Raw genomic sequence first — 22,769 nt, 5'->3', positions numbered from 1 at the left:
GGACAGATGAGCTCTGCATTTATGTAATGATAAAACAGGTGTTTGGAAGATAAACAATGTTTAGAAGCAAAGAAGATTTAAATACTTTTGCATCTCTAATTACTTTATTCTGATTATTAGACAAAAAGCAAATAGCTTTCAAATGAAATCTACTTTCTGTATGTAGTATAATTGAAATACAGAATATTGAATAGCTCTAACTTTGTTTTTTGTTTTTTTTAAAAGTAAACTTTATGGGAAAACGAGAAAACAACTTTTTAAAGAACTGTGTTCTTAGCATTATTTTAAAAAGCTAGTGTCCATGCTATCATGGTGCATTTGATAGCACTTTAATATTATTTAGCATTAATTGTGAATTATTTTGCGTGTGCTTCCCAGAATCATACAAAACTGAGCAGTCCAGAGGTAAGGATGCTAACATGTTATCTGTTTTTGTTTATAGGACGGTGAACTTTGACATAATAAAATACTTGTATGATTTCTTGTGAAAACAAACTTCAAAGCCATATGGACACTGTGACAATGACTAAGCCAAGCTGTGTTCATCCAACTACTTAGCTGGCCAGGGAAAGGAGTTCTTTGGCTCTATTGGATTTGTCCAAACAGGTGCTGGCCCAGCATGGAATCTGATGAAAATATTCTGATTGGTCTGGGTGAATGTGAGCAGAAGACTATTTACCAGGGACCCCGGAGTATTTGGAAGCAACGTGTTAATTATAAACAGCAGGGTTTGAGCACAATCTGTTCTACTCTTAATGATGTTATCTTAACACTGAAATTGCCTGAAACCCATTTACTTAGGGCTACGTTTTGCTCTGTGAACTATCCCCTGCGCTTTGAATGTGCCAGCAGCCCTTGTTTATATGCCCAGTCTTTTCACTTCCTCTCCACAGGAGCCTCTGCAGTTGCTTGCCAAAGCAGATTTCCTAAGGCCACTGTTTTAAAAGATCATAGTTACAAAATATAATAAATACAAGATATTTGTAAAATCCAAGCTTGTATTCTCTTTTCACCCCAAAACTCTCAAACATCAAGGTAGTTTGGTCAGACATAGAGCAGCTTTTCGTTTATAAGCCTACTTAGTAACTTCACTCTACTTGTATAATGTTTATCTGGTCACTCAACCTATCATTTTATCAGCATATGGTTTTCTTCTTTTTTTCTTCTTCCTTTTTAATCGTTGGCCTTTAAGAGTTTCACAGGAATTTTTTGTAATGTTTTATCAGTTGTGAACCTTGGTTCTGATTTGCTTATCTGTTCATATTTTTGAAGAATTTTAGCATTTGAATTCTTGAAAATTGTTTTAAACTGATAGAAAGTGCTCAATTATAAAGTCTAGTTTAAATTTCAGTGGCATTCTTTCATTTCTTTTTGGAAGAAAAATTCTCATGGTGTTCCTTGATAGAAGCCTTTTTATGTAGTGCTTGTCTGACACTGTCTGTTTAAAAGGAAAAAGCAGTTTCTACCCACTTTTACTTACAGGTAATGAGTAGAGAGAAGAGGAAAAGAATTTTTTCTTGCCTCCTTATGTAATATAGCAAGGGAATACATTTCAGCCAGAGTGGCATCCAAACTAGTGAATAAGTGCATCTCCTTATGTAAGGCAACAAGGGAATACTTTTCAACCAATGAGTGGCATCTGCTACTAGTGAATAAGTGCATCCTCACTCAGAGTCTCTTTTTCCACAGAAAATGGTAATGTTGGAGAAACCAGGATCATCCGTAGTAGTGATTCAGGCTTAGGTTTCCTGCATGGTGACATCTGTATGTCATCAAAGTAGCAAGCAATGTTTGTAACTGACTCAAGGAAAAGCAGTGCCACCTGGGGCAGTTCTCATCCCTCCTGTTTTGCTGTGCAGACACATGTTTGCTGTGCAGTCTGTCATGGACTAATCTGAATTTTGAGAGAAAAACTCTGAGAGTGGGGGAGGGTATCACGAAGAAAACTGGAGATAAGGACAGAAAGAAGGCAAAGTTTCCCCAAAGTGACTCCCATTTCACCTCTTCACTGCTGGTTACCTGTTTCCTGCCCAGAATATTTCCTTTCCTATACCACCCAACCCATGATACCAACCCCAGGCATGGCTTCCCTTCATGATACCCTGTAACTACATTTTCCTCGCACTGATTGGGCCATCAGAACTCTGCTGTTATAATTTACTTTCTAATGACTTGCTAGGTGATTTGCTAATTCAATTAATTGATTTAAATGAAGACTAATAGAGCTTACTATGAATATCAGCATTTTAACAAGGATCATCTGCAAATGGAAATCTTTAATCAGGAGATATGAATTTCCAATTACAGGGAGAAATCTAATGATGAGAATTATGTTGACTGGTGGGTCAGAAGTTTCTGTTTAGGCAGAAATAAGGCAGCTATTTCTGTTAAGGCACATAAATTTTACTCAGTATCTACTCTGCCTAGGTCTAAAAGTGATTTAGGCATTAGAAAAAAAGATGTTTTCTTACTTCAAGTCATTTTCAACCCAGGACCAATCCTCACAGATGAGCAAACCTTTTCAAACTCTAGAAGGGATTCTGATCCATCAAGCCTCATCTCATTAAACCATAAAACGACAAAGGAATCAAGTGTTGATACCAGGGCAGCGGTTAAGACTTGGAGTTCTGGAGTCAGACTACCCTGGATCAAATATCAGCTATATCACTACTTCCTATGGGGCCTTAGACAAGTTATTCAACTTGTCTGTGCCACTGTATTCTCACCTATTGTTATGATTTGGATACGTATCCCCCAAAGGCCCATGTGTTAAAAGATGTGGTCACCAGCCTGTGACATTATTGTGGGGGGGGGGGGCTTTAAAAAGTAGAACATAAAATATACAGATTCAGTGCATCAAAATACCAATGACATTCTTCACAGAACTAGAAAAAACAGCCCTAAAATTCATTCAGAAGAATAAGATTCCCCCCAAATAGAAATAAAATATCTAGAAAAGCCAAAGCAATTTTAAGTCAAAATAATGCATCACAGTACCTGACTTCAAATTATACTATACAGCTATAATAACAAAAACTGCATGCTACTGGCATAAAAACAGACACAAAGAACAATGGAACAGAAATAGAAGACACAGAGACAAACCCACAGAACAGTCATCTGATCTTTTATAAAGGTGCCAAAAACACATTGGAAAAAAGATAGCTCTCAAAGAAATGCAAATGGCCAAAAAATACGTGAAAAAATGTTCAACATTTTCAAAAGTTAGAGAAATACAAATCACAATCACTCAATTTCATATCGCTCCAGTTAGAATGGCTGCAATCAAGAATACAAACAAGAGCTGGGGTTGTAGCTCAGTGGCAGAGAACTTGCCCAGCACATGTGAGGCATTGGGTTCGATCTTTAGCACCACATAAAAATAAACAAAGGCATTCTGTCCATCTGCAACTACAGAAAAAGAAAAAAAAATACGAACAGTAACAAATGCTGGAGAGAATATGGAGAAAAGGAACACTTTTACACTGTTGATGGGAATGTAAATTAGTACAACCACTATGGAAATCAATATGGAGTTTCCTCAAAAGAGTAGGAATTGAACCACCATATGACCCCGCTATACCACCCCTCAGATTCATCCTAAAGAATTAAAGTCATAAGAATGCGATGTAGCTCACTAGTACTTGCCTAGTATGTGCAAGGCCCTGGGTTCAACCCTTAACTCCACAAAACAAAAATGAAACAACAACAAAAAAGAATTAAGTCAGCGTGCTATAGTGATACATACATACCCATGTTTATTACAGCACAATTTCACAATAGCCAGCCTATAGAAACAGCCTAGGTGTCTGTCAGTGGATGAATGGATAAAGAAAAACTGGTATTTATAAACAATGGAGTTTTGTTCAGTGATAAAGAAGAATGAAATGTAATTTGCAGGAAAACGAATGGCACTTGAGAACACTGTTAGGTGAAATAAGCCAAACTTATTGTTTAAGTCAAGGGTCATGCTGGGTGCCGTGGTTTGCACCTGTATTCCCAGTTACTTGGGAGCCTGAGGCAGGAGGATCGCAGGTTCAAGGCCATCCTCAGCAACTTAGCAAGACTCTAAGCAACTTAGCAAGATAAAAAATAAAATAAATAAAAAATAAAAAGGACTGGGGATGTCATGTCACTCAGTGGTAAAGCACCCCTGGATTCAATCCCCAGAACCAAGAAAATGTCAAGGGTCATATGTTTTCTCTCATGTGAAAGAGGAAAAAGGAAAAGAAAGGTGGGAGGGGATCTCATGAAGATTGAAGTGAGACCAGTAGAATAGAGGAAAAGAATACGGGTAGGGGGACATTGGAAATGTTATTGACCAAATTATAGTTATAATGTGTGCATATATGAATATATAACAATTCTACCATTATGTATAATTAGCAGCAATAAAAAATAAGAGGAGGAAAAGGTAGGGCATTATGGGAGAAAGTTAGATCACTAGGGATGTGCCCTTGAATGAAATAGGAGGACTCTAACCTCTTCTCTCTCCTAGCTGCTATGAGGTAAGCAGCTCAGTTCTTTAGCCACATGTTCCCATGATGTACTCTCTGGCCACAGTTCCAAAATTAAGGGCCAATTGACCATGGAATGAAACATCCAAAACTAAGCCAAAATAAACCTTTCCCTTTTTTTAATTGATTATTTCAGGTATTTTCTTACAGTGATGCAAAGCTTATATACCTGTACTTTGGAGAATAGGATTTACCTCATAGAGTTGTTCCCAGGATGAAATGAATTGATACATCTAAGGCAGTAGTTCTCAAGTGGGTGCAGTTTTGCCTTCCAGGAAACATTTAGCAATTTCTGGGAATATAAATTGATTGTCCCTACTGAGTGTGGGGTGGGGGAGGATAGAGGCCAGGAATGCTGCTAAATATACTAAAACACAAAACTCATAACAGACTTATTTGGTCTAAAATGTTAATTGTACCAAGGTTGAAATCAGATATCTGGTACACAGTAAGGATCAATTAATGTTATACATGAGATACATACTTGTCATCTAGAAAAGAGTGCTATACCTAGAGAAATTATTTCTGCCTTAAAAATTTGGAGTTACTCAGATTGTCATAATACTGTCTTTTTTTTTTTTTTTTTTTTTTTTTTTTTTTTTTTTAGAATTGAAGGAATATCCACTGGATTTTAATCCATATGCAAATTTTATTGCTTACTTTTCAGGGTCCTATGGGATAGGTAGAAGTAGAGCTGAGAATGATCAGATCAGAGAACAGGTGACTGAGGACTCATATTGTTTGCCCCTAAGGGGGCTGAACAATTAGTAAACCTCCAACAGATTCAGTTAACCAACAACTAATTAATGTAATTAATATTTTCTGGAGCATGGAAAACTCAGTAAGAAATCTGCTTGATCTCTACAAAGTATGCACCATTCTGCTTGTGCTATACAAGGAAAACTAAAGTTATGGACCAAACCCAGGAATAATATATTCCTGATCACAGTAAGTACTCAGAGTCAAATATAGTAGATGAAGTACTGCCCCATGTATGCACTCAAAGCTCTAAGAGGATCCTCTGTTGCTACCTGAAGTCTCACACTGTCATGTACCATAATGGTTTGTACTTTATGCCTTTAGGCATGAACAGAGACAGATTGGAAGTAGTTAGACCAAAAGTTGATATTATTCAGCTTCATTTCCTACATTTTTAAAAGTTTCATCTACAAAGTGTGACTGCCTATCATATATGAATACTTTAGATAATTTTGCATGTAATTTCAGTCTGCTGACACAATTTGCTTTCAAAAATGCTTAGTAGAACTCAAAAGAAATCTTTCCTATCAAGATAGCAACATTTCACTCAAATTTGCTGTTAAATGCCTTGAATACACAGTGAGTGCTCATTTTCCAGCAGTGACACACATTCATGAGACACAGTATGAGAAGTAGAAATTTGATAGAGCAGAGAAAATTATAATCAAGTCATTCATTTAACTACATGTTGATGCACAGTAATGATGAGAATTTTAGAAGGCATTCCAACTGTTTGAGTAAATAGTGGTAGCTTTGGCATGATGGAAAAAGCCTGAGTTTTTGATGCATTAAAGATTTGCCTGTGTTTCAGATAAACCATAATCCATTTTACTGATGTTTAAAGAAGATAAGGGTCTGATTTAAAGACTTTTTCCATTAACGTATTCAGTATTCATTCCACAAATACTGAGTACCTGCTGTATGCCAGGCTTTGTGTTAGGTGTAAGGCTTATAGCAGTGATCAAAGGAGACAGCTTTCTGGCCTAGACAACAGGTGTTAGTGTTGGTAGAGCCATTCCCTAAAATTGGCAATCCTGGGGAACAAGTAGGTCTGCAGTGGAGCAGATTGTGAGTTCAGGTGGGAAATGGCCATTGAACTGATTATGGAATCCAATTAGAAATGTGAAGTAGATAGTTGTAGCTTGGTTGGAGATTAGAGTTACTACATACATAAAAGTACACATCATCAGGATAGAGGCAGTTATTTAGTGATTTAGACATCTTGTCCTTAAAGTAGTATCCATGACAGTGAGGGAGAAACCATCTTGTGAGTTACAAGCAATATATTAAGAAGTTTCATCATCATGCTCTTTGAGATCTGCAAGTTAATTACATTTTTTTCAAATAACAATCCTCCACTGTTCATACAGCCTTGTTCTCTTCAGCACATAGAGTGGCAATAAAAAACATAGCAAATTCCTGTTTAGTATATGATCCAAAAGGAAACACCAAGCCCAGTTAGAGCCTAAGTTCTATGGCAAATGTTTGCTCACATGTCCTCTCCATATGTTCTTCTCCATTTCCTAATGCCTTGGTGTGTAGGCCTAGAGAGCCAGCATCTCAAGAGACTATAGCACATGCTGCATGGCCTTTTCTAATGTAGCCTCAGAAGTCATGTAGCATCATTTCTACAGTATTCCGTTTGTCAAGGCAGTGATAAAGGCCCACCTATATTTAAAAGAAAGGAACTAGATCCACCCACTTCTTGATGAAAAGAATATAAAAGAATTTACAGACATGCTTTAAATCATCACATAGAACATAATACACTGAAAATGTTACTATGGAATGCATAAAATATGTCATCTCAAAATTTGAATCGGTATGGCAGAGGCTGCAGATACACCAAGTATCTATTCTCTTTGCTTCCAAAACTTTGCTTCAAGAAGGCCAATGTAGTTAGAACACAAAGCAAGGGCAGTTGTCGTAAGAGAAGGGACTAGAGAGATGCTGGGGCCCAGGTCATGTGTGACCTTGCAGGGGACCTTGAGGTAAGTTGGTTCTCATTCTGTGTGCATTGAGGACCACTGGAGTGTGGAGCAGAGGAGTTATATGATCCTGCATAGGTTTTGAAAAGGAGCTCTGTGTGCTATATTGAGCATAGGCTGTGGGCTGCTGAGGAGGGCAGACAGGAAGATCAGATAGAAGGCTATGAAAATAATGCTGGTGAGAAATAATAGTGCCTCACATAAAAGTGTTAGCTGTGAGGTGGTAAGAAGTTATCAGATTCAGGATATAATTTGGAAGAAACTTCCGTAGCACTTGCTAAGTAATTGGATGCCAGTTGTGAAAGGGTAAAGGATGACTCCAAAGTTTTCGACCTGGTCATCTGAGTTGACCCTACCTGAGATGAGGAAGACCAAAGGAGCACTTTAGTGGCAGAGTTTAGGACCAGGTGTGTTCAGGTATGGGCCTGGTAGTTTGGAAGTTTCTGTTAGATATCTACTATGATTTAAATGTATAGGGCCCTCCAAAATTCATATGTTGACACTTAATCACAAAGTGATAGTATTAAGAGGTAAAGCATTTAGAAACTGATTAGGTCAACAGGGCCCTGTTATCATGAGTGGATTAGTGACATTATAGAAAAGGAATAAGGGGGTGTTTTACCCCATTTTGCCCTTCTATCTCATGTGTCAGATAGGGACATAACATTTTGTCCTTTTGCCATTTTGTCAGTTCTACCATGTGGGGGATATAAAGTTCCTTTCCTCCAGAGGATGCAGCAATAAGGCACCATCCTGGAAACAGAGACATCCCTCCAGAGACCAAATCTGTTGGCACCTTGATCTTGGATTTCTCAGTCTCCAGAACTGTGAGAAATCTTTTTTTTATTTTAATTGCCTGGTCACAGACATATATATATATATATATATATATATATATATATATATATATATATATATATATGAGTGAAGGCAGCTAAGTGGAACTGTCAAGGAGGCAGTTAGATGGATCTGAGTCTGGGGAAAAGTCCTGGCTGGAGATATAAACGTGGGAGTTATTGGTATTTAAATGGAAATACCTAAGAAATGTGTATATAAATGTCCTATACTTCTGGGTTAAAAAACTTCACCTGTTCACTGGAAAGGGCTGCACTGTTGCACAGGAGCACCTAGAACCCCTCTAAGACCCCTCCTAGACTATAAAAACCTTTTGGTCATTCTTTTGCATAGAAAGGTGAGGTTAATGATACAATTGGAATTTTAAGTAAAATTTCAAGTACAAAATTACTAAATTTTAATACTAAAATTTCAGATGGCCCTTGCAGGAGTGAGTAAAGAAAATGACAGGAGAAATGTGACTGGTTCACAGATTTAGATATGTCAATGCATACCATGCCCAGCCCAGACAAAATGTCTCCTAAATAGTGAGTTTGCATTAGATATGCTAATTAATTCCAAAACCTAATGTTTGAAAGCTGTTCTTATTATTAAACATCTCCTTTCTTTCCATTACTGAAGTATATAAAACTATATGCTAAATTTCCCCATTAAGTATAAAATTTCCCTCTAAGTACATTTAAGTATGGAATATTTGTGTTTTAATACTGAATTCCACTGCCCCTGCCCTCCAGAAAGAGCCATCTATCTTGTTGGTGGTGGTTTTTGTTTTGTTTGTTGTTGGGTTTTGTATTCCCACCCTAATCACAATAAATCCACCACTGAATCACATTCAGTAGAGTACATACTTCAAGTTATGGCTCTAGATATTAGATTAATTTATAATGATTCTCTCTTTTTTCTTTTCTTTTTTTTTTTTTTGTACCGGGACTTGAACCCAGGGGCGCTTAACCACTGAGCCACACCCCCAGCCTTTTCTTATATTTTATTTAGAGACAGGGTCTTGCTGAGCTCCTTAGGGTCTCGCTAAGTTGCTGAGGCTGACTTTGAACTACAGTCCTCCTGTCTCAACCTCCTGAGACTTGTAATCCATTGACTTACAAGTGTATGCCAACATGCCCAGCCTGATTCTTTCTTAGTGCCCATTGTAACCAGTGGCATTCAAGAAACAGAAAAGAGTGAAACTCAGAGACCCATGTTAACGATAAATACAATAAAAAATGAAGTTGGAAATCCAAGGAAAGATAGATGACTTGAAATCAAAGAAAGACAGGACGTAATAAGCATTTGTGTTCCTGAGGCTGTTGTTAGGTGTCTCACAAACTAGTAAGAAGGTTTTAACTAAAAGTTAAAGTATTTTGTAGATCTGGATAATTATTAAATATGTGGATATTAGACAATACACTTCTAAATAACTCATTGACCAAAGAGATTGCCTCAAGGAAAAATTAAAAATACCTTAAGCTAAATGAAAATGAAAATTCAGCATACTGAAATTTGTGAAAAGTTGCTAAAGCAATGCTCAGGTGAGACATTTGTATATTAATATTAAGAAAAAAGAAAAGTCTAAACTCAATCATCAGTTTTTACCTTAAAGATATAAAAAAGGAAGGGCAAATTTTATCCAAAACAAGTAGAAGGAAGAAATAAATATTTGAGTAGATATTAATTAAATTAAAACAAAAACAAGAAGGAAAGTCAATAAAATCAAAAGCTGATTCTTTACAGTTGTTAATTCTGGCCAGGCTAACCAAGAAAAAAAAAAGAGAGAGAGAGAGAAGACAAATTATCAGTATCCAGAATGATAGAAGGAACATAATCCCTGATCCTACAGACATTGAGAGGGTAAAAGGGAATTTTTAAAAAGTTTTTTCCCATAAATTTGATAATTTAAGTGAAAATAACCAATTCCTTGTAAGATACAAAAAGCACAGACCATATTCTAAAAAATAAATTCATCAAAATTAAGCTTTTCTTCTTCAATGATACTTAAAAAAATTAAAAGCCACAAACTGTGAGAATATAGTGGTAAATTTTTTCAGATTAAAATCCGGAAAAGAAAAAGATTTTAACAGACACTTTATCAAGGAAGATATAAAGTTGGAAGATAAACATATGAAAGGAATTCAACATCATTTAACAAGCACTGATGATATCATAGCATATACTGACAAAGTTGCAGAATAACCAGAACTCTTAATGTTGTTGATATTGGTGGGGATGCCAAATAGTACAGTGCTCTGAAAAATAGTTTGCCACTGTCTTAAAAAGTGAAACATACTCTTACCATACAGCTTAGAAAATCTACTCCCATTGTTTTTTGTCCAAGAGAAATGAATATATGTGTCCACAAAACAAAAAACTGCACTTGAATGTTTTTAGTGTTTTTAATCATAGTAGCAAAAAATCTGGAAAAACTCATTAACTGATGAGTAGATAAACTGGGGGGGGCATTCACATGATGGAGTACTACTAAGCAATAAAAAGGAGCAAACAATATATGTGACAACATAGATGAAACTCAAATACATTTTGCTAAGTGGAAGAAAACCAGATGTTTGCTGTTGTGATTCCATTCATGTGACATTTTGAAAAGGGAAAAGTCATAGGGACAAGAAACAAGTCAGTTGTTGCCAAGTTCTGGAGATGGAGCAAACGACTACAAAGGATCAAGAAGGAACATTTTTGGGAGAATTGAAATGTTCTGTTTATGGTCAAAATTAAAGAACTCTGCATTTGTCAAAGTTCCAATGAACTATACACCTAAAGATGATGAATTTTAATGTATATAAATTATATCCCATTATGAGTAGACTTTTTTGAGACAGGGTCTCACTGAGTTACTTAGGGCCTTACTAAGTTTCTGAGGCTGGTTTTGAACTTGCAATTATCCTGCCTCTGCTTCCCAAGTGACTGGAATTACTGACCTGTGCTACCACACCCGGTTTAAAACTAGCTTCTTAAAGGAATACCCAACTATATGCTGTTTATAAGACATAGCATTTAAATACAAAAGGACAAGTAGATAAAAAGATGTTGGCAAAAGATGTATCATGAAAACAGTAACAAAGATTGTCCGACTATAGTAATATCAAGGTAGACTTTAAGCTGAGAGTTTAAAGGGGGCCCTTTCTTAATGAATAAAGGAGGATAATACAATAGATACATAATAATGGTTGACAAGCATGCACGTGTGTGCACACACACAAAGTAAATTTATGACTGATTTAAACACAATATTATCTAACAATATGATCTAATAGAAGTATATAAGGTATTATATTCAACATCTGTAGACTGCAAAGAAGATATATTCATCAAAATAGAACACAGTATTGCAGTCACAGTGTATTTTCTGCAGGCAAGGATTAAACTAAGAAGCAGTAATAGAAGGTTAACCAGAAACCCCAAATTGGTTGAATATTAATGAAAGCCCTTTTCGTTTGTTTGTTTTTTGGTACTAGGGATGGAATCCAGGAATCCAGGGACATTCTACTACTGAACTACATACCCAGCCCTTTTTGTTTTTTACTTTGAGACAGGGTCTCCGTAAGTTTCCCAGGCTGACTTTGAACTTGTGATCCTCCTGCCTCAGCCTTCCGATTTGCTGGGATTGTATGCATGTGCCACCAAGCCCTGTAATCCAAACCTTTTAATTAATCTGTAGGTCAAAAAAGATATCATGGCGGAAATTAGAAAATATTTTAACCTAACTACAATTAAAATATAGCATAAGGAGAGCCTGGTATGGTGGCACATATCTGTAACCCCAGCTACTCAGAAGGCTGAAGCAGGAGGATTGCAAGTTCAAGGCAGCCTGTGTGATTTAGAGAGACCCTGTCTCAAAATAAAAAGGACTGGGGATGTAGCTCAGTGGTAAAGCACTTCTGGTTTTAATCCCCAGTAGAAAAAATTGTGTGTGTTTGTGTGTGGGTGTGTGTATATAAAAATTCAAAGATAGACTCAGTGCACGCCTATAATCCCAGTGACTTGGGAGGCTGAGGCAGGAGGATCGAGAGTTCTAAGCCAACCTCAGCAACTTAGGGAGGCTCTAAGCAACTTAGTGGGATGTTGTCTCTAAATAAAATATTAAAAGGACTGGGGATATGAATCAGTGGTTAAGTGCTCCTGGGTTCAATCCCGGTACCTAAAAATAAAAATAAATAAATAAATAAATAAATAAATAAATAAAATTCAAAGGGTCTGACTAAAGTAGTACTTAGAGAAAGATAAATATCTTTAAATGCATACAATTAAAAAATTTTAAATTGATGATATAAACTTTCATCTTATAAAGATAGAATGGTAATTGAAGTCAAATAAGTAGAAGGACTTGATAAAAGTGTAGAAGTAAACAGAAAACAAATGAGAAATAGAGAAAAATCAACAGAAACCAAATGTGGTCTTTGAAGAGATTAAGAAAATTTATAATCCCCTGGCAAAACTCATGAAGGAAAAAAAATGTAACACAAATCATTGATATCAGAAATGAAAATGGGGACAGCACTACAGACTTTGTGTGCATTAAAAAGAGAACAGGATATTATGAATGGCTTAATGCCAATAAATTTGACAATTTAGATAACTATACACTTTAAAAAATCATTGTCCAAAACTAGCATAAAAAGAAATAAAAATGATACAATTACTCCAATTTTTGTTGAAGAAAGCAATTGCATGGATATCCTCCCCACAAAGTACATTCCAAGATCAAATGATTTCACTAGCATATTCTATAAGCACTTAGGGAGGATATAATACCAATTTCACACACACACACACACAAAAAAAAAAAAACAGGAAGAAGAGATTAAAAACATAAAGATTTGAAATGAAGAGTAAAGTCGTTTTTGTGGGTACCCAGAAAACCCAAAAGACTATACGAACAAAATATTAGAACAAATATTGTGTTTTCATTTGGTAGTAACAATTAGAAAATGAAATAACATTTACACAGGCATAAAAAGGAACATAGGTATCAAAAGATGTGCACTACATCATACTTTTAAAAATTACAAAACATTCCTGAGACATATTTTAGTAGACCTAAATAAATATTCACAGAGTGGAAGATTGAATAGTGTTAAGATCACTTATTCTCTAACTAGTTTGTATAGTCAATGCCATCCCATTCAAAATTCCAATAAACTTTTTGTAGAAATTGGCAAATTGATTCGGAAATTTATTTGTAAAGCAAAGGGTCTTCAATAAGCAAAATGATTTTGAAAAGGGAGAACAACTTTGGAAGACTCACACTGCCTAATTCCAAACTTACTGTAGAGCCATAGTACTCAAGGTAGTGTGGTACTGGTGTGAGGATAGACATAGAGAACGAACGAGAGTCAGTAATAAATATGAACACCCCTGGATTGGTGATAGAGACACTAATGCAATTAATTCCATGGGGAAGGAATGACCCCCTCCCAATTCTTCTCTCTCCATATACTAATACTAGTTCTAGAACTGGGGAGGTAGCTTAATGGTAGAGCTACTTGTGTGAAGCCCTGTGTGATCCAATAGCATTAAAAATAATAATAATTCTAGGTGTATCATAGACCTCAATGAGAAAGGTAAATTAATAAACATTCTAGGGAGGAAGGAGGGAAATATCTTTCTGACTGGAGTAGGCAAAGTTTTCTTCCCACAAGCAATAACCATAAAGGAAAAGACTTATAAATTAGACAAAATTAAATTTAGTAACTCATGTTTATCAAAGAGGTATCATTAAAAGAGTGAAGTAGTGAACCATAGACTGAGAGACTTTCACATTTCACATATCTGACAAAGAACTAGTATCTACAATATATAATGCCTATAATTAATAACAGAGAATCAACCCAATTTGTAAAATGGCCAAGAACGTTGAGACGTTTCATACAAAAGAATTTCAAAATGGACAATTACCATATGAAAAGATACCCAACATTATTATTCATCAAGGGAAGGCAAATCAAAACCACAATGAGATAACAGTATACTTTCTCCAGAATATCAACAATTAAAATGCAGAGTAAAGATATGGAGCAACTGCAACTCCAGTACATTGTTGATTGCAATGTGGTAAAACTATTTTAGGAAACTGGCATTTTCCTATAAAGATAAATATATACCTGTCTTCTGACCAAGCAGTTGCAGTTCTAGCTTATGTTTAAGAGTTATGAGTATATTTGCCTCCAAAAGATGTATATAAGAATGTTCATAGCAGATTTATTCATATATAGTCAGACCTGAAAAGAACCAAATATTAATAGAAGATTTAAAATCTGAATGTTCTTACAATGGAAGGTTGATATGGAAATGTAGATAAACCTCAGAGACAATATGTTGAGTGAAATAAGCCAGAAAAAAGAAAAATTCACAGTCCATGCAGGATCAATAGTGGTTTCCTCTTAGTTGTGATGGTGATATTATTGACTGGAATGGGACGTAACAGAGTGCTCTGGAGTGAAGAAAATATCCTGTATCTTGATGGTGATAATACTGGCATTTATGAAAATTTCAGAGTTTTCAATTTATGTGTGGTTAATTTTAGACCTCACAAAACCAACAAAGACACAAAACCCTCAAATGTAGCAACAATTCTATGTTCTAGACCCCATGTAACATCCCCCATGAGTCTGTGTCACTCGTTCAGTGATTTTAAAAAATCTTTTAAATTGTTTTTTAATGTAAAATAGAAGGCAGAAAGAGGGGGAAAGAAAACTGTTGGTTTAAGTTTCCCACCTTAATAGCCCTGCTACCTTTTCAACAGCCCTGTGAGGGAGACAACTATTCCTATTTATAAATGACGAAACAAGCTTGTTGGGGTTAGAGGTATTTTCAGGCCCTCCTAAGTAACAAACCAAGTCAATATTAAAGCCCAAGTGATACTTTACTGCATTTTATTCCATTTTATCATGTCTACAGTTTTGGTAGTCAATCAATTTATTTTCAAAACTATTCTTTAACAACAGCACACATCTTACATTGAGATCTTGAGAAAAACTTTGGAATCATAGTTGTAGGATTGTAGACACTACAAACATAAGTTCAAGACCTCTTAGTTAACCTTTGCCAAATGGGCAGTCAGCAGATTTGCATGATACAGAATTCCAAGGGGCCTCAATGTGTTTGTGGTGAGGAGTGGATCTGTTTCTCATTTGGAGCTTTGCCTTTGATTAGCTCAGAGGGAGAGTCCCATCAAGAAAACTGATGTATAGGGAGGAGGCAGGCAGAACTGACAGGTATAAGCAAGGCCTAAGTCTTTCCCCACTGGAAATACTCTTGTGTTGTGGTGAGGGGCTATAGCTGAAGATTGTAACCCCACAATCAATCTCAGCTGAGCTTTTAGTCTTTCAGTAAGTCATGAGCAGCCCAGTGGGCACCCCATAGAGTGCAGTTGTCATGGGAATATGACTGCTTTAAATGCCCACAGAGGAAGTAAGTGCATTGAGCATAACTACTACTTTGAAAATCTATGATTTGTTATGCTGAGACAATGTAATAGACTTATTAAGAACACAGCAAGAGTTTGAAAGTTATTTCCAGAATATCATAACCTTATATGTGTAGATTCACAAACTTCATTAGCAAGAAGAATTGTTAGATGTCTACATTAAAATAAGACCACCTGAAAAAAGACTACCTTAAACTAATTCTTCTAAAGTAATACATCTGAAAGTATATTGATTAAAATGTTAAGCCTTAAAAGGGCAATTCAACAGCACCATACTGAATGGTGAGGGAATACTCAGAGGAGACCGAGGTTTAGGTTACTACTCATATGTGAAATAGGTTTATAAATATCTTCCATGTGCATCAATGATTTTTGATGAGTATTCTAATTGTCAATGACTATTCACAGCAGTAAAATTAAGTTATAAATGGACAGAAGAGAAGATTATCTGTAGAGGTAGAAAATAGAACACCAAAAAACAACCAAGTTGAGCATAAAAAGAAAAAGCAAACACAAACAAACAATGGTACCCATCGGAGAGTGCTTTTGCAGCTGACAGAGTCACCACCCATATCCTTGATAAGTTCAGGGATGTCACTTATAGACAGTGTCTCTGTACCCAAGTTCTACTGAATATTTATTTGTGAATAAAAGAAGTCCCAGAACGAAAGAACTGTAATGCCAAAATGTGTACTGGCTGATAGAGAATAAGCTAGCTATCCGAGGTTATAGTGGGGTAAGGGGCTTGGAATTTTGTATGGAAGGCATGTCATCATTCCAGTTGTTTCTATTCCTTCAGGAAATTCCACACCCTGTTCTCACATCAGGTGAAGAGATTATTTCTAGCTCATTGTTTGATAAAGGATTTTTGAAATTAGCATGCTTACTTGTAGTTTTTGTTTTTACCAACAGAAGCTTAAACAAGATACAGAATATCACCAAGCAATTTCAGTGAAAAGTAAAGGATCATTTTGGAAAATTGGTGATGTTCTATTAGATAACAAGACCAGAAAACCATTTGGACTTTATCAAATGATTTAGGGATCTCATGATTTATTATTTTGTATTTTTCAAGATTGTTCTACCTAGCTGGGCACAATGGCACATGCTTATAATCTCAGCCACTCAGAGAGCTGAGGCAGGAGGATTGCAAGTTTAAGGCCATCCTGGGCAACTTAGGGAGACCCTGTCTCAAAAACTAAAAGAAAAAAAAAAAAAAGTCTGGGGATGTAACATGATATGTGTTTGAGTACCCCTGGGTTAAAATAAATAAATAAACAAATAGTTTTACCTATGTAGGCTTGTCTCTGTGGCAGTCAGCCATCTTTAATTTGGTATCTCTGGAGAAATTCTGTGCTAGGGGTAGATTTGTGAGTCGTCAGTTTATTGGTAGCAATAAAGCATTGGCCATGGATGAGATACTTTACAAAAGAATAGTGAAAAGGAGAGAAGGCTGAGGTACACATGAGAGAAGTTTGAGTCATGGATGCCAAAGTAGAGAGTTTTAACTGGAAAGAGTATGAACTCTTGTCCAATAACAAAGATTAATAAAGTAGATATGGACAAACATGCGTCTATTGAACGACAATTAGATGAGATAACTTTAAGAGTCAATCTGTTGGGATCTAAGTTAGATAAGAGGCAGACTACAGTGACATGAAAAGTGAATCCCAGACAAAGGAATTGATAGTAAATGTTAGTTTCATATTCCAGAATTTTAACTCTAAGAAAAATTATTGATATGGGCTAAAATGTGCCCCCCACCAAAGAAAATTCATACCTTGAAATTTAACCCTGGTGCATCAGAATGTGATCTTGTTTGGAAATAGTCATTGCAGATATAATTAGTTAAAATGATGTCATTAAGGTGGGTCCTAATCCAATATGACTAGCATCTTTATAAAAGGGGAAATTTGGACATAGACACATTCAGGGAGAATATCAAGTGAGTATGAAGAGGACTGTGTACAACTGAGGAGAGAAGCCTGGAACTCTTTCTTCCTCAGAGTCTTCAAAAGCAACCAACCCTAGTGACACCTCAATTTCAGACTTCTGCCCTCCACAACTGTAAGACAATAAATTTCTGTTGTCCAAACCTACAGTTTGTAGTACTTTGTTATAGTAGCCCTAGGAAATAAATACAGTAGTGTAGAAGCTATATAGAAAAATGCAAGGTTGAGGTAAGCTAATCTCTTCAAAGATGGGGAAAATTGAATGTATTTTCATGCTTAGAAGAAGTCAGAGAAAGGATAATAGGGCAAGATACTGAAGGAGGTGGACTTCAGTCAGGTGTTTTCAAACTTATAGGCAGCAACCTGCAATAAAGAAATGCATTTGACAGCATGACTTAGCACACCTACGTGTACACATAATTTAAACAGTTTCACTTACTACTTTTAACAATAATAAAGACCCAAAGTTAATAACAAGTATTAATATTTAACATGGTATGGACCATACAAAATCAAAATGAAAGATAAAAAAATACTGGCTATAACTAACTGTATTTGTTAACACGGGGCGTAGATACGTTGCTGGGTTCACCAATATGTTAGATAAAAACTGTTCATTCTCAAGTATAGGCTTTCCTGAAGTGGTTCCTTTCTCCCTGAGCTAAGTCCTGATCCCTCTGCTGGTAGGTGAGAGGTAGCCTCTATCTCTGTGGAAACTTTTAAAAGGACTAAGAACATCCTTGTTGCTTACAGAACAGTGCAGATGTTCCAGATAGTGTTCCTTGAGGCTGTCCTGGCTCATGGGGCTCAAAGAGGGGACCCTGACAGCTGAAGAGTAGATAAAGTACATTAGTTTCCTATTGCTTCTATAACAAATTACCACAAAGTTAGTGGCTTAAAATGACAATTATTTGTTTCATTTTGTTTTTTGCTAGTTGGGTTTTTGTTTTTGTTTTTGTTTTTGTTTGGTTTGGTTTGGTTTGGTACCGAGGAATGAACTTGGGGGCACTCTACCACTGAACTGCATCCCCAGTTCATTTGAGACAGGATCTCACCAAGTTGCTGAGCATCTTGCTAAATTGCCAAGGCTGGCCTCAAACTTGGAATCCTCCTGCCTCATCCTCCCAAATTGCTAGGGTGTGCACCACTGTGCTTTACTGATATCTGGTACTTTTAAATTCTGAAAGTAAGTGATCCAAAATGAGTTTCACAAGGCTAAAATCAACATGTCCTTAATTTCAAGTTCTTTCTGGAGGCTCTTGAGAGAGAATCCATTCCTTTGCTTTTCCAGTTTCGGAAGGCACCTGTGTTTCTTGCTTAGGGACTTTTCTTTTGTCTTCAAAGCTAGTAGCATATCATCTTCAAATCTCTTGGCTCTTACCTCTTTTGTCCTCACATCTTCTCTGTCTTTCCTGCCTCCCCCTTTCTCTTATAAGAACCCTTGGCATTACATTTAGCCCATCTGGGTAATCCAGGATAATCTCCCCATTTCATGAAACTTAATTTACTTATATTTGCAAAGTCCCTTTTGCCTTATAAGGCAACATGCACAGGTATCAGGGACTAGGGTGTGGATATCTTTGGGGAGCTGCTATTATGCTACCACTTGAGGACTCTCTTCTTGTAAAAGAGAAAAGGAGATTACAATACATTGGTGTTCCTCAGAGACTCACTCTGGCCACGTACTGTACAGGGGACACACAGATGAGTAAGACCCTGTCCTTGCCTGCACAAGCTTCATCTAGGGAAGAGATAGGACCAGGAAGCAGACGCCTAAGCTGTATCATTACCAAGGAAAGTGCTGAGAGGAAAGTCAGGGAAGGGTTCCTTATACCTGGTTGGAGTAAATGCTGATAGACACACATGGCAGAGAAGTGGGAAGGCTATGGGAAAATGGTAACCTGTGGTCTGGGGAAATTGTGAGCACGAACTGGGAAAGGCAAGGAATATTTTCTTCCTTGGGAAGAGTAAGGGAAAGGGTATGGTGAGCAGGAGAGCCTCACTTAACAGGGATTCCGCCACATCTCCTACGGCAGATCACTTTGTCCTCTGGTTTTTTCGCCTGCTCTGCTGGATCCCAAAGGCTTCTTTCACTCTGCAGCAGGTTAAGATGTTCTCTTGTATCATTCCTGCTTCCTTTCTTGGCCTAACCCTCTCTGAACCGTCCCTCTTATTTCTTCTCCCATTCTTAGTCCTACTTACAGGCAAGAGGCACTTCTGCGTCCAGGCATTCTGTTTTCTGGGTAACCCGACCTTACTGCTAATGGAGTATTTGGTAGGAGGCACTGAGTATTAACAAGTTACATGTTCATTTATAGCTGTAAGCCAAGCATAGGGAATGCCTTTCTTATTGTTTAGCCCTTAAGTGTTGATACAGTGCTCCAAGTCCAACTTTTCCAAGGAGTTAATTTTTCAAATGTAGATAAATCAGCAGAATCAAAAAGAAATGATCATGAAAGTAAAAGGGTGGGGGAAGCAACTGCAAGAGAAGGAAAGGGCCTAGGAGTCTATATTCATAGACCATATTTATATATTTATAGTTGCACTGTTCCACTGGGCAGCCACTAGCTAATTGTGGCTGCCTAAAACTTAAGTAAATTGAAATTAAATTAAAATTCACTTCCTTAGTTTCACATTTAAAGTGCTTAACAGCAACTCATTCCTAGTGCCTACTCTATTGAGCAGGGTTGATGTAAAACATCTTCATTATCGCATTAAGTTCTGCAGGACAGGACTGATCTATAGCGATGCTCAAAACTTCCCAATGCCTCATACAACCTCATAAAAGCCTCTATTATAATCATGTCTAAACACAGGGCTTGTAGAAGGAGACAGTACTGTCTACTGGGAGCCTGTGGGAAATATGTGGAGGTGCTATGGTCATTTAGTGACCCATTTGAATGCCAACTGTGGCTCCATGCTCAGAACAGTATCACACATTGCAAAATCGTCCTGTGTCTAGCAAGTCCTTTGAAAGCCCTCCTGAAATCTATTAATCGTGACTTGAACCTAAATTCTAACTCCATTTCACACATAAACATAAACTAGTTTTTGCAGGGTTTTACTACACACCATTTAAGAATTTAACTATGGTGTACCTCAAGGGATTTTTTTCTTTAAAAGTCTTCAAGATGCTAGTCATCATTTCAGAAAATCTGAGCACAGACAGCAATGTTACACTGCTTTAATTGCCAGTACAGCTCTATCAGTTCACTGTCACATTCTTGGTGACTTTATGGTGAGATGCAAGCATCCTACTAGCTCATTATATTTTTTGGTATGGCTGAGAAATACTTATTTTATTGTAGGCCTTATACTTCTTTTGGAGTGAGAGTATGATATTTATATTTCCAAACTCTCTGTGAAGATTATATTATCAAAAGATTTTATTAAAAGAGAATTAAAGGGCCATTAGAAAATATTTGTGATACAAAGGGAGCTTGTTTCATAGAATTGAGAGTCCTTCTGAGACCCTCCTCGCTGCCCCTCCTGCTACCTTCCACCTGGTCCCTCTACCCCACCACATCGGCCTTTTGCTCTTTCTCAAGCTCAGAAAATAGGCTTCTTTTTCAGCCTTTTGTACTTATTTTCCCCTGGCTTTGAACACTTTGTTCCTGGTGGGCTTATTCACTTGGGTCCCAGCTCGAACATCAGGGAGGCCTTCCCCAGTCCCCATTCTGCAATGACACCCTATTTCATTCTCTAGCCTGCAGTGCTTAATTACTAACCCGGAGTCTTTCTCATCACCCACCTATTCTGTATCTGACGATTTGCTTATTGTCTGTCCCTTGGCTCACCCCATGGCAGCAGGGAGTTTGTCTTGTTTACCATTGTACCCAGCCAGCACAGACTTGGGCTCAGTAAATCGCCCTCAAAGAAAGGAAAGAATCTTGAATTCCTCAAACGAAGTGCTTAGGGCATTGAGAACACATATAACTTAGGTAGGACCAAGACTCGTTTTTTTCTAAGAAACCGTTTTCTAGAAATTTAAGATGTATTAAATATTACAACTTCTGCCATTATCAACTTTCTTTTTGTTAGACTAAACAACCCAATTTTTAGTTGCTTTTTCTCCTTGGAATTTATCTCCAGTGATGCTACAAAGAAAGATTTGGGTTTGATATGTTGGATCCCAGTAACAATTTGACAGTTTCCTTACTGCTTATAACCTGCAGTTCCCTACAGAGGCCTCCTCTCCACTGTAGTCTCTGCCAAGCGGTTGTCACAGCATTAATTAAACTGGAAGAATAAAGGCATTGCATGTCATTTTCTATATTGGATGCCTTCATGTTATGGACGTATCTCCATGGAGAATCCCGTACATAAACTGAAAACAAATGCCTAGTAACATTACAAAAGCTCAATCAGGATATTGTTAAGAAGAGAAATTGCAGCACACTAAAATGTGAACTCTGTTACTTGTATCATATTTTTAAATATCTAGAGAAATAGGAGTTTTCTCCTACTTTATTTTTCAAATTATATTTCAGCTTCCTCCCCCAAAACATTAAATGGCCACATCTTTTTTGTGGGTACAACCCTTCTGATTACTCTATCCAGGCAACACATTCAACTGTGAAATAAGGCATGTATTTTCTACTATATCCATATATATTAGTGAAATTAGAGATTTAGTTTTAGATATTCCCAGGTATCATACATATAAACTCTAGTAGGCATGTGGCATTTTAAGAATCATGTTTTTAATAACAGTGAGCATAATAAAAACTAAAATAAGCTAAAAACAGTGACCTTGCTCTTCCCCAAAACAGAAGACTCTAGAAAGATAAGACTTTATCCCCACATTCCAAAGGTCAACTCACTGGGCTTCTGTACAACTGGAATTTACAGATTCCACAAGTAGCCTCTGGAAGCCTTCTCCAGGTAGACATTGTGGATAATTTGTAAAGCACATAGGCCGACCTGGCTGAGTGAAGGCATGACTGGGAGGGAACTGTGAGAAGTCATTAAGAGCTAGAAAGGAGAGAGAACTCCAAAGCCAAGTTAGATGAGTACTCCTCAGCGTGCTTTGCCCACCATGCCATAGCAATAGAAATTTCAAGTAAGTGTTCCAAATTTTTATAGCAAGTTGACAGAGTAGTTATATTCCTATTGAACCTAATCATTATATTCTACTATTAATTTAATTATTATTTTGGGGTGTGTACTTTAAAATTTATTTTTAGTAATTAATTACTATTGTAATGTATAAAAGTCTTGGTTCACTGTAGATTGCAGATTGGAATTTTTAAGTCTTTCACCA

General features: G+C 36.8%; 1 protein-coding gene across 1 annotated transcript in view; it reads left to right on the top strand.

The window, feature by feature from the left end:
* Orc5 (origin recognition complex subunit 5) overlaps nt 1–1,219 on the top strand; it is a 72,078-nt gene extending 70,859 nt beyond the window's left edge. The window contains exon 14 of the mRNA XM_047561967.1: nt 443–1,219. Coding sequence (XP_047417923.1) covers nt 443–488 — 46 coding nt within the window. The 3' untranslated portion in view covers nt 489–1,219. The remainder of the gene's footprint in view (nt 1–442) is intronic.
* Nucleotides 1,220–22,769: the final 21,550 nt, after the last annotated feature.

This window comes from Sciurus carolinensis, chromosome 8 (genome assembly GCF_902686445.1).
Source record: "Sciurus carolinensis chromosome 8, mSciCar1.2, whole genome shotgun sequence".
In the NCBI taxonomy this organism is placed as follows: Eukaryota; Metazoa; Chordata; class Mammalia; order Rodentia; family Sciuridae; genus Sciurus; species Sciurus carolinensis.
The sequence above is the reverse complement of the archived record's forward strand: the minus strand, read 5'-3'. Positions and strand labels throughout refer to the sequence as shown.